The 12037-nt window shown below is 44.4% G+C and overlaps 1 protein-coding gene across 2 annotated transcripts in view; it reads right to left on the reverse strand.

The window, feature by feature from the left end:
• The window catches only part of TNRC6A (trinucleotide repeat containing adaptor 6A), a 39664-nt gene that overhangs the window by 23554 nt on the left and 4073 nt on the right, over positions 1 to 12037 (reverse strand). For both annotated transcript variants that reach the window (XM_053366183.1, XM_053366185.1), the window contains 2 exons: positions 3356 to 3446; positions 2858 to 2879 (listed from right to left, as the gene is read on the reverse strand). In XM_053366183.1, the coding sequence (XP_053222158.1) occupies positions 2858 to 2879; positions 3356 to 3446 (113 nt within the window). The remainder of the gene's footprint in view (positions 1 to 2857; positions 2880 to 3355; positions 3447 to 12037) is intronic.

Raw genomic sequence — 12037 nt, forward strand, 5'->3', positions numbered from 1 at the left:
GTGAAAGGAAACCAACTTTAGGTTTAATAAGAAAAGGGGCACTTTATACTACTTTATAGGAAAGAAAGTTTTAATTTCAGGAAGATGTTGAAAAGCTGGAATGTGCACACAGGAGGGCAACCAAGATTATCAAGGGTCTGGAAATCAAGCCTTATGGGGAAGGGTCGAAGGAGCTGGGTATGTTTACTGAGAGGAGATACGATAGACATCTTCAAATATCTCAAGGGCTGTCACACAACTCAAACGTAAGGCTTCAAATGACAAGAAAGGAGATCCCAATTAAACATCAGGGGAAAAACTTTCTGACAGTAAGAGCTGTTCCACAGTGGAATGGTCTCCCTCAGGAGGTTGTGGAGCAGGGGTTGGCAAGGTTTACCTTGCCTGGGCTGGTTCACTCCAGCAGAAATCCCTCCATATGGGGGGGGGGGATAGCATGCATGTACGCACGCGATTTCCAGCATCTGCATTGACGTGATTTCTGGCGTCTGCGCCATTTCCCGCACTGCGGAAGCGAATCCCTGCACCATGCTGCACCGATTTAGCGCAGCGCGCAGGGACTTGCTGAATGGGCGGCTCGGGGTCTGGTTAAATGACCCCCTGTGGGCCGCTTGTGGCCCATGGGCCTTAGGTTGCCGGCCCCTGAACTAGAAGATCCTTGGGGTCCCTTCTAACTCTATAATTCTGATTCATCCGTCACAATTGGAACAAACAAACGAAACATGCCACCAGGCTCCAGTAGGGTATATTTATTTGAACCTTAAGAAAGACTAATTTAAGTGATTGTCAGAGCAATCCTAAAGATGGCAAAAGGCCGATTGAGGGTCTGCTGAAAGTAGGGTGAGTGCCACAGACCTAGCTATGGGACAGTACAAGATCCCCTAAGAACATCAAGAGCCCACTAGATCAGGCCAAATGGGCCCATCTAGTCCAGCATCCTGTTCTCACAGTGGCCAACCAGATGCCTGTCGGAAACCTGAAAGCAGGATTTGAGAACTAGAGCACTCTCCCCTCCTGTGGTTCCCAACAATTGGTATTCAAAAGCATTCCTGTGCCTGCCTGTGGATTGCAGTCTTCAATCAGGTTTCCAATTTCAAAATGTATACATACTTCCTGAACAAAATCCATACTGACTAGGCACTGTAATATTTAAAGAACTGCAGTCTGTAATTAAGCAGGACCTTAATTACAAGCCAAGAAGCAAAATCCAGAATTTGTTGCAATACTGCCCATATTAGCATTGCACTGCAAAATTATAACCACTTGAAAACAATAGTCTTTTGTTTACCCATCTGTGCACATCTAAGTAGACTAAGCAAGATCACTTACTTGCAGGCTAAAGCTGAATCCTATGTACACTTATTAAAGTAATTCCACCAAAAAGACTGTGACATATGGGATCAGATTTTTCTTTTAAACCAGGCTATTATTGCTTTTCTAAATTAAAGAGGCACCTTTCATTCTTAAAAAGTTAATTAATTTTTACCCACCCTGGGCACGTACTACAAGCTAGTCTGACACCCTTAAGTGAAGCAAATTAGCCTATTATTCAAAATGCACCATTCTTAAGTATACTAAGTTTAGAGTGCACTGAAGCTTTTGTTTCCTAATTGATCTAAGATGCCTAGCATTTTGGAAGATACTACTCAGAGCACCCTTATAATGCCAAAAGGACTCTTAGCCAGTTTCACTCATGAGAAAAGTAAAATTAAATTGAAAGAAAGGAAGCCTTTTTAAAGTCTTATAACTGCCCCCAAATCCCTCTTTTCCTTTGCTTTGCACTTAATGCAATCTGAAACAAAACATTAGATGACTCCAGACATCAAGGGACACAAAAAAATCAATCTGCTCAACAAAAGATTTGCAGAGCAAATGTATTTGTGCAATCTGCAGTATTATCTTGGAAATATCTCCTAACGAGAGAAATTTAAGTACAGGATAGTTTTTAAAAAACCCAAAAAAAACAAAAACCAAAGGTGAGAGCCAACATAGCATGAGAGGGTGTCTGCCTTTGCAGTAGGGCTTCTCCTTCCATTCCTCCCCTGAAGCTCCAACCACACCCAAAAAATCTGCTCCGGAGTTTTGGGGACCCTCCAGAGCAATTTTGTGAGTGCATTTGAGGGGGGCGCAGGAGGGAGAAATCAAAGAAACCACAAGCTACATTGCACAAGCAGGTTTCCATTGTGCAAGCAGGCAGACATCTTGGATGTTGTTCCAAATTTCCTGCTTTTAGACAGAATGCAGGCATTCAAAATGTGCAGCAATATCTGGTATCTAAGGAGGACCGCTGGGTCTGGGGAGGGGGACTTTGCTCTCCATCCTCGAACAACTAGGAAAGGGCTTTGAATTACAAGAGTTAAGGCAGGCATCCCCAACCTCAGCCCTCCAGATGTTTTGGGACTACAACTCCCATCTTCCCTAGCTAACAGGACCAGTGGTCAGGGATGATGGGAATTGTAGTCCCAAAACAGCTGGAGGGCCGAGTTTGGGGGATACCTGAGTTAAGGCATAGGGTGGGTGGTGGGATGGGGGGAGGAATTTCTCATTCATGCACTTTCCTCCTCTCCTATTTCAAAGCTCTTTGCTCATCTCTTCCAGCCTGTCCTTCAGAATAGGGGTTCAGTGTTCAACATGACAAGGGCTGGGGGAGGCTCAAAGGTGTGAGGATTCTTTTATGCGCCCCTCTGGCAAGAAAAAAGGTGGTGTCTCAAATAGAAAAGGCCTCATCACTAAAAAGCCAGGTCGTAGGCTTTCTCATGGAAGAATCTCCAGACCACCAAAGGCACATTCAAAGCTCTTCACCAGACAAAGAGGAGTCATATCAAGGTTACGCCAAGCCAATAACCATAAAATAACTCACCTTTGTTTTTTTGTTCAGCGGCCTGAAAAACAACAACAACAACCCAATTAATGATGATCAGAGACTTGCTTTCCCAACACCGGGCACAAACTGCTTTATAGGGCATTATCTGCATATGCATCCTTTCTCAACATAAATATGAAGCAAGGTTGTCTCCCCTCCTCCCTATAAAACTGTAGTCAGATCCCTTTAAAGTTGAAGGATTCTCCCCCTATGCTATGTGCAAAGAACTCCCAGCATTAAAGGCTAAAACATCTGATAATCATGCAATGCGAGGTTCACAAACACATACATTTTAGGCCCATAAAAGAGCCCTGAAGCTGGATCAGATCAAAGGGCTCCTGTCCAGTCAAGCACCCTGTTTCTCACAGTGGCCAATAAGATGCTTCTGCTGTTCCATCATGACTAGTAGCCATCAAGAGTCTCCTCCTCCATGCATTTGTCTAAGCCCATTTCAAAGCCATCACAACCCACTAAGTGCCTTAGTTTCTGACTCACCTTTTTCTGAGCAGCTTCTTTCTTCTTCTTGTCGTCTTTCCTCTTTTTCCTTTCTTCCATCAACTGTTCTTCCTCCTCTTGCACCAATTCCCTGAGAAGGACAGGGCTGCAATTAGACCTCCAAAGACACACAACCAATGTCTTCCCTGCGGGGCACAGACCCCAATTCATTCTACTCTGGGTCAAACTTACTTGGATAAAACCCACACTAATTTGCTAGGAATTAAAAGTCCAGTTCTGCCTACTATACTGAAAAGCATTAAGATGTCTGTCACTCCAACTTTAATAATCCTAGCAGTATCTTCCTAGATATACCTTTTAATTCTGCGAGCATACAAGAATTATGGCGTGCACTTTTTAATTCAGTTTGAATTCGGACTAGAAATGCTTTTAACAAGGTGCAAGTCACATAATATATTTTTTTAATCTGGTAAGTGCTATGCTCCAATATTTGATTTGTTACACACTCCAAGGCAAAACTAGAAACAAGGAAAGGAGGAACTGCTGCCCACTGAAAAGGAAGGGGTTTTCAGAGGCAAGGAAGGTCTGGAGTGCCCCACAGGCTCCCAAACCAAGGAAGGGTAGCCCAAGGAAGTGCTGGCAACTAAGCTGCACAAACAGCAAACCCTCCACTTCTCTCAAACTTAGCAACCAAAAACAAGAGGCTGCGGGGTTTGGGGGAAAGGTAGCAAAGGTAAGAGAGGCCTGCAGGATGCATACAAGGTTGGGTGTGGAAGAGAATGCAGACACCAGCTCGCCCAGCTAAAGGCATCACATTGCCAAAACCACAAAAACAACTTTCTCTATGTATTTACAGATCCTGCTGTTCAAATTAATTAAATAACTAAATCAGTACTAAATTTTGTACCGCTAAGAGAGGCTCGCAACTGAAAAAGCCATAACACATCAAGAAAAAGGAATGGGACAGATTTTAAAACAGTAAGATAAGTAGATGATGCTGTAACAATAACTGCCTTAAAAGTAAGGGGGAAATATGAAAATTGCGTTGAAGTAGGGAGGGTCATTAAGCCAAACAACAACAGGCAAGGCCAGGAAATCACTTTCTGAATTGCCATGGGAGGCTCTCTTCCAAACCAATTCCTTCCACATGGAGCTGTGCTGTAGAAGACAAAGGTGAATCACTGAGCAGGAAACAGACCCACCCTCAGGACACTCCACCTGCATTAATTGACAAAAGGCAGCTGCAATCACAGGGCATTGGCGGGGGGGGGGGGCTGGCTGCTTAATCCTTTCAGCTGCTTTTCTCCCCTTAAGTGAGCTAAGTCCCTTACCTCAATGAACATAGCTGGGGAAGGACTTATTTATGGTAGAGAGCAGTCAGACGGGTTAAGCAGCCTTTTCACCCCACTCTGTGCTCCACTGAAGACTGCAAGCCTCCAGAGGCTGCTTTTCACTAATTAGCTAGAATTGGGCAAGGTGTCACATGATTGCATGCTAGGTATAGCTTGGTCCCGGTAGGGCAAGGTGGGGACTGTGAGGGGATTCAAGTTGCTGCCAAGTCAGTCTGCTCCCTGCATCAACAAAAAGGCACAGCAGACTCCGCAAGATGGCGCTAGCCTGACTCAACGGGTCTAAGCAAACAGCTTGACAATTGTTGCTTTATGAAGCCCTTCCAGCTGTAATGGAATTCTACTCCTAGTTTTATTGGCCTCGTTTTGACCCACTTAAGTGCCACATGTCCTCAATTATCGCATCTTGTTGCAACCAACCAACCCCAAAGTCTCAATTTAAGGCAATTACAGGGACAGTAAATTAGACCGAAAGCAAGCATGTTTGTCCCCCTCATAATATGCTCCACTGAAAACCTTTTACAGATGTGTAGCATTTACCCAAGTAGTCAATAGATCCAAGCAATCACAATGTGATATGTGTGTGTGTGTGTGTGTGTGTGTGTGTGTGTGTGTATGCAAATCATGCTTGCATTACAATTCAAGTCCTCTTGAGACTTGACACTCCAAATTGTGGGGACTATTGGTGTTATAAAGCAGCATGCATAAGCAGATAGGGAGGTGATTTAATCCACAGATAATGAGGTTTGCCTGCACAAGACCACACCCAGGGATCAGCTCACACCCAGAGTTCAAAGAAGCCCAGACAACTGAATGCACACACACTATTCACACCTTTTGCGGCTGCAGCCTGATAAATCTTCACATGGAAGTAATTAGGTGCTATGTAAATCACAGTACTATGCAAGACAAACTAAGCAAGCAAACTTTTCTTCTACCAACTTCAGATAAACTAGGAGCATGCAAACACTCAGGATAGACCTGAAAGAGATCTGGGAATTTTGAAATTTTGAAAACTGCACAATATGCTACCAACTCTAACTGCCACAAAAGATTCAATACTTTCTAGGTTTTATACCATACAGTCCACTGAGCAGAAGATCAAAAACAGAACAGCAATCCTAAAACTTTAATTCCTGAGTGCCATAGCTGAATGGGGACTGGAACCCTGGCCTCCTAGGTCCTGGTTCAGCACTCTAACCACTACACCACACTGCCTCTCACCTGACACTTAAGGTAAAGGTAAAGGGACCCCTGACCGTTAGGTCCAGTCGCGGACTACTCTGGGGTTGCGGCGCTCAACTTGCTTTACTGGCCGAGGGAGCTGGTGTACGGTTTCCAGGTCATGTGGCCAGCATGACTAAGCCGCTTCTGGCAAACCAGAGCAGCTCACAGAAATGCCATTTACCTTCCCACCAGAGCAGTACCTATTTATCTGCTTTGACGTGCATTCAAATTACACCACACTGCCTCTCACTTGATACTTAGGCAGTATCAATACTCAGGAAACACTGTGACATCAGAAAAAGTGCCTTTGGTGTACTCTTTTCCACACTGCTAAAAATACTTTTGTTCAGGCATGTATCCAGACATGTGGTTAAATGTTTTTAGCTGAACAGTTGATTTTAATTATAATTTATTTATATTTAATATACCTGTCTTTAACTGTCTTGTATTGATCATTTAAATATTGGTCATATACCTCTTAGAGCAGGGGTGCCCACACTTTTTTCATAGAGAGCAAGATTTGATGAAGTGAACACGCATGAAGGCCGACCAAAATTGTTGAGCTTTTTTTTTTTTTTTTTTTTTTTGAGGATTGAAGCTGAGCTTTTTTTAAGGGTTTTACCCCGGGACATATACTGCCAAATTAGGCCCCCAAAACGGACTTTGCACATGCCTACTTTAGAAGAACCTTTTGTGCCCATGGAGTTTAAGCAAGAGGCAGTGTTGATCTTTTCTATTGAGATCCACTGTTCAGAGCAGCTGTGTGAGGATGCTTTCCCATCTCCCCTTAGGGATCTTGCCGGACAAATGGATGGAGATGGACAAGCACATGCCTGTCTTGGAGGTTCTATTTACAATCAAGCCGTATTTAATTTTTGTTAAATATTTAAAATAGCATGTCCTTTGCACCTCTAGAGAATGAATCACAGAAGAAAATCAAAGATGGGAGGGTAGCTTTTGGTAGGGAACAAAAGCCCAGCCCATGATTTTACTGTCTTATCAAGAAGGCTATCACAAAGTGTCTGTCAAATGCTTTGCTGAAAGTGAGATATACTACAGGCATATCCCCATCTCTCTGCCTTGCTCGGATTTAACTTGCACAATTTCAATCAACTTGCCTTCAACTGCATATGGTCAAAATCTCACAAGTTTATTACACGTAAGATGCAAAAATGCTGTACAAACTTTCCCCCTGGACACCTCATAGCTCACATTTTACCTTCGAATACCCTTTGTATGTTTAAGCACCCAGGCAGTCTGTTTACAAAGGCTCAACAGGCAATTTCATTCACAAACATCAAAGTGTCAAGCAGAAGCCAACCTTCCCAAGAATCAGTTACATTTGGTTTAAGAACAAAAGGGCAAATCAAAGAGCTGAAACAGACATCTGCCTGTGCTAGATTCCAGGCCTTAAGGCAGCTGGCCTCACACAAATTATGTGCCTTTTGCTTGGTGCATTTATGGAATACCTGTCTTAGAAATGCAACTAATGATTAGTTCAAAGCTTTGAGGTCAAGACGACAAAACCTTTAAGCAAACATTAATCACCTCTGGCTCAAGGACTCCCGCAAATCAGCAATGGAGCTGAGCAAACTATCCATACACAGCCAACTCATTCACAGCACTCTTACTTTGGGGGCAAGCGAAGCGGAATATGAGACATATGGTCTGTATGACTTGCATTGGAAGTCAATGTACCCAGAAGAAGGGAAGCTAGAAACTCTGCAAAAGTTATGGTCAAGCAGCAATGGCAAACAAGTTGGAAGGTGGGGTAAGCCATCATCTAAATAATAATAATAATAATAATAATAATAATAATAATAATAATAATAATGGCAGGAGGAGGTTGGCAGTGTTGCTCTTGACTCAAGCAGCATGCAAGCACTGGAAGGGGTTAAATGGAGCCGCTTGCACAGCCCCTTCTGACTCATCACAACTTTCAATGGTGAACCTCCAAATACTTGGAAGTCATTTATAGCATCCACTTAGGCAAAGACCTTGAAGGTTCCGGAACACTGCCTGTGCTGGCTGCTAGGGAGATAAGAAGGCCACCAAATCCACCTACACATCACTACCTGGCAACCCGGCTGACCCTGAGGCCTGTACGTCAATGAATTGGAAATATTAATTTATGTTGTTGCACTTTTGCTTGTTGACCTTATGACAGAATTGTCTGGTTGTTTATTGCTCCTGATTATATGATTTTTTAATTTATGTATGTTGTTTTTCTCTGTTTTTATTACGAAGAGTGGGGCTATAAATACTGTAAATAAACAATAAATATTTTAAATTATTTCATGAGGATGGCACACCAACTGTTTGGGCAGCAGTCCTATAAGCAGACTGAGACCTGGCAGAGCAAGGCACAAATCCCCACCCAGCCATGAAGGCCACTGGGAGGCCTTGGGTCAGTCACAATTGCTCAGCCTAATCTACATCACAGGGATGTTGTGGGGAGGGGGAGAATGATGTGCTCCACCCTGAGCTCCTTGGAAAAGAGCTAGAACCTAAATGTAATAATAAGGGGCAGTATACAACTAACAGTCCAGTCAGTGCAAGGGTGTACACTTGCCCAGATGGACTTTCCCTCTCTCCCCACATGCACCCTCTCCAAATCTACTAAAGAGTCTTGGGGAACCCCAGGAAAGATTCTGCAGGGGCGAGTGACATCCCAATGCACAAACTGAAACTCTTGCACTGACGGAATGTGTTACTCAGAGCTACTTTGGATGCAACCCAAAATAAATCAGCTGTGGGTTGCAACCCCAACAGATCTCTGCACTAACTGCTGCAGGCCAAGTTTCCACTGTCCTGTAAACCTACCCCAGGCATTTCAGTCATTAGACGTTACTCTATTATATGTACTGCCATCTTGTACCGTGTGGAAGATTGAGACGTAAAATCAGGCCTTCTCAGTAGCAGCTCCTAGACCGTCAGATCACACAGGGCAGTAGGTTCCACAAGTCTGTTTCATTTTGCACGCTCAAGTCAATGTCAAAACAGCTCTTCTTTTTTTTTTATGTTTCACAGCTGTTTGGGATTTGTGTGTGCCCACATCCCTGCTGTGATTTGCTGTGATTTACAATTTCAAAAGGGTCAAAAGTAGGGTATAAATGATCTTAAGAAAGAAAACAGTGTGGAGGGTTTATGTCAGACAATCATATCCAATGGGGTTTCCATGTCAAGTTAGATGGTGCAGAAACATCTATTAAATTAATGGGAGGGGGGACAATTTCCTGAAGGTTCAACGAACAAGTCAGTACCGTATTTTTCGCACCATAGGGCGCACCGGACCATAGGGCGCACCAGTTTTTTGGGGGGGAAATAAAGGGGAAAAAATTATTTCCCCCCCAGGCACGGGGCTGGGGCGGGGGAAGCTCGAGCTTCCCCCAACCCCAGCCCCCAAACAGGCAGCTCTCTGCAAGCCGTGGGAGCGCTCCCACTGCTTGCGGAGAGGTCCGCGAAGCCTGGACGCGCTGAGCTCAGCGCGCGCAGGCTTCAGCATGCAGGCAAGCCTCCGCAAGCAGCGGGAGCGCTCCTGCTGCTTGCGGAGAGGTCCGCGAAGCCTGGATGCGCTGAGCTCAGCGCGCGCAGGCTTCAGCATGCAGGCAACTCTCCGCAAGCAGCGGGAGCCCAGCGCTGGGCTCCCGCTGCTTGCGGAGAGGTGTGCGAAGCCTGGAGAGCGTGAGGGGGCGGTGCGCACCGACCCCTCTCACTCTCCAGGCTTCAGCGAAAGCCTGCATTCGCACCATAGGACGCACACACATTTCCCCTTCATTTTTGGAGGGGGAAAAGTGCGTCCTATGGTGCGAAAAATACGGTATTTTTGCCCCAAACAGAGTACACAAGCACAATTGTTGAGCCACCACCTTAACAGCATATTTTGCCAAGGGAGTTCATTCAGATCCTTAAAGGAGGAAAATCATTAGTTTTCTCTGAAGCCAGTGTGCCTTCAGAGGGCATAACAAATGGCAAGAACTGACTAGAGCTGGGTGATATATCATCCAAAACCACTTTGAAATTCACATCCTAATAATTGTTTCATAATATTTGAGCTGGCAATATATTGCAAATCACAATGTGTGTAAGGGCTAGGCGATATCTGGTTTTCAACATTGTGATAACTAACCAGCAAAACATTGTGCCACTGTTTGTGCTGCCGTTGCAAGGCCTCGCAGGCTGCTACTGCTACTGCCGCCAGATCCTGGCACTGCCAAGAGGACTTGCAGGCCACCACTGATTTTGCCGCCGCCACCGCCAGGCCTTGCAGGTTATCACTGCTACTGCTGACACATACTGCAATCATGGCAAGCTGTTTATGCCGCTGCTGCTTCCTAGCAGGCCTGCTGGCAGTGTGGCAGTCCCATATTATTTCTATTCACTATGACTCATCACTGTACTTTGGATTGTCTGAACAGGACCATTTGGTAGCCAAACCCAAACCCAAAAGTCCTGTTGGGATGCATTTTGGCTTGCCTGCTGATGAAACTGAGTGTGGGATGATTGATAATATTGTCATTTATCTGTTTTAGACCCCTAAGTAGTAGCAGCTGCCAGGACATTGTCCTGTTCACCTCTGCAAAGTTCCTTCCTTATTTCAGATATTGTGATATATCAAGATGTTTAAATGATATATTGCAACATTGAAAACAAGCTATCGCCCAGCCCTAGATCTGACCACATGCTTAGAAACTCTGCTCAGAGTTTCATTAAGATTCCTGCCTGTCTATGATGAACCACTCCACAGCACGAGCAGTGCTGTAGGCAGCAGCAATTGGCTCAGGAAGGAGACTCAGACCATTATTGAACACTCTGAAAATTTGTTACAGAGCCCCCTTGCATGAGCAACTAAGCTCTGGCCAGATAGCTTATGTCACACACTCTAAACATCCTCACCACAAATGCAACATTTATTATACTGTTTTTATGCAGCAAGGTGCTGATTGCTTTAAAGAAAGTTCGTGTCCTTTAGAAGTTTCACTTCTAAACCCCAATAGGGGTGTAGCAGCGGCAGGTTATGCTTTGATGGCATTAAGTTCTAATGTTAGTCAGCATTTCTTCTGTTGCAATTATTTATTTAGCACCAGAGATGCCAGGTTGGGTGATTTCAGTATAAGCAGTACCATTATTTCAAATTTACCCTAGCTGCACACGCGCACAGATTAGAGGGGTAAAAATGATACTGCAATTAAGCCACCCTCTGCCAGTGAGGTGTAAGGCCCCTGACCATTCATTTGCTTGATAGGAGTCCCATGCCACCCTATAAAAATCCTCCAGTAATGAAACACACTATCCTTCCACTGCCAGTTTCACTTTAAACATGCCTGCAGCAACAGATTTGACCAAGAAAACTACAACTGTGTTCACAATGACAAAGGCATCCTTGGAGAGTTCAGGGTTTTTACACTTGCTTCTCTACCTGCTTCACGCCAAGAATTGTGTGAGCAAAATCATTCAATAAAAATTATTTTTTAAAAAGAAAAGAATTGTGTGAGCAAAGTCCTTTGCATAAATCAGAGTTCTCAACTGTTTTCTTTTCTAGGACAGAAAAGGGGGCCCTTCCTTCCAAGGCAAATAGAGACGAGAAGGAATTGGGGAGTGGGGAGGACAGGACCCTTTTTGGTCGCATTTGCAGATGAGTGTTTCAACTGGGAGCATGCTTTTCTTCAAAAGCAGAAGTACAAACACCTCCCTTGAAAGGGAGTACATATATTTCTTCTTATTTGCTCCTCACTTGTAACAACGCAAAGTTGAATGCTTTCATTATAGCTCTTGTTCATTTTCATGCTGTTATTGCATATGGGTTTTATTGTTGAAGTATTTATTTTATTTTCGTGAACTTGGGAAAGGCTCCAAGCAGCCATGAAACATCAGCTCAGCCCTGGATTACAAAATGTAGCAAGAATCGGAACTTTTCACCTCCCAGTATTACAGCAACCAACTAGTACTGAAATATGAATGGCAGCTGGAAACTGTTGGGAGTAGAGAGGGCCACAGCTCAGTGATGGCACATATGCTTGTGCATGCAGAAATCACCAGATTCAATCCTTGGCAGCAACTCCAGGTGGAGCTTGCAGAAACTCCTGCTTAAAACCTTGGAGAGCCACTGTCAGTCAGTGGTCCAATGTGCGGCCCTTGGCAACGT

The sequence above is a fragment of the Podarcis raffonei genome, chromosome 14, assembly GCF_027172205.1.
Source record: "Podarcis raffonei isolate rPodRaf1 chromosome 14, rPodRaf1.pri, whole genome shotgun sequence".
In the NCBI taxonomy this organism is placed as follows: Eukaryota; Metazoa; Chordata; class Lepidosauria; order Squamata; family Lacertidae; genus Podarcis; species Podarcis raffonei.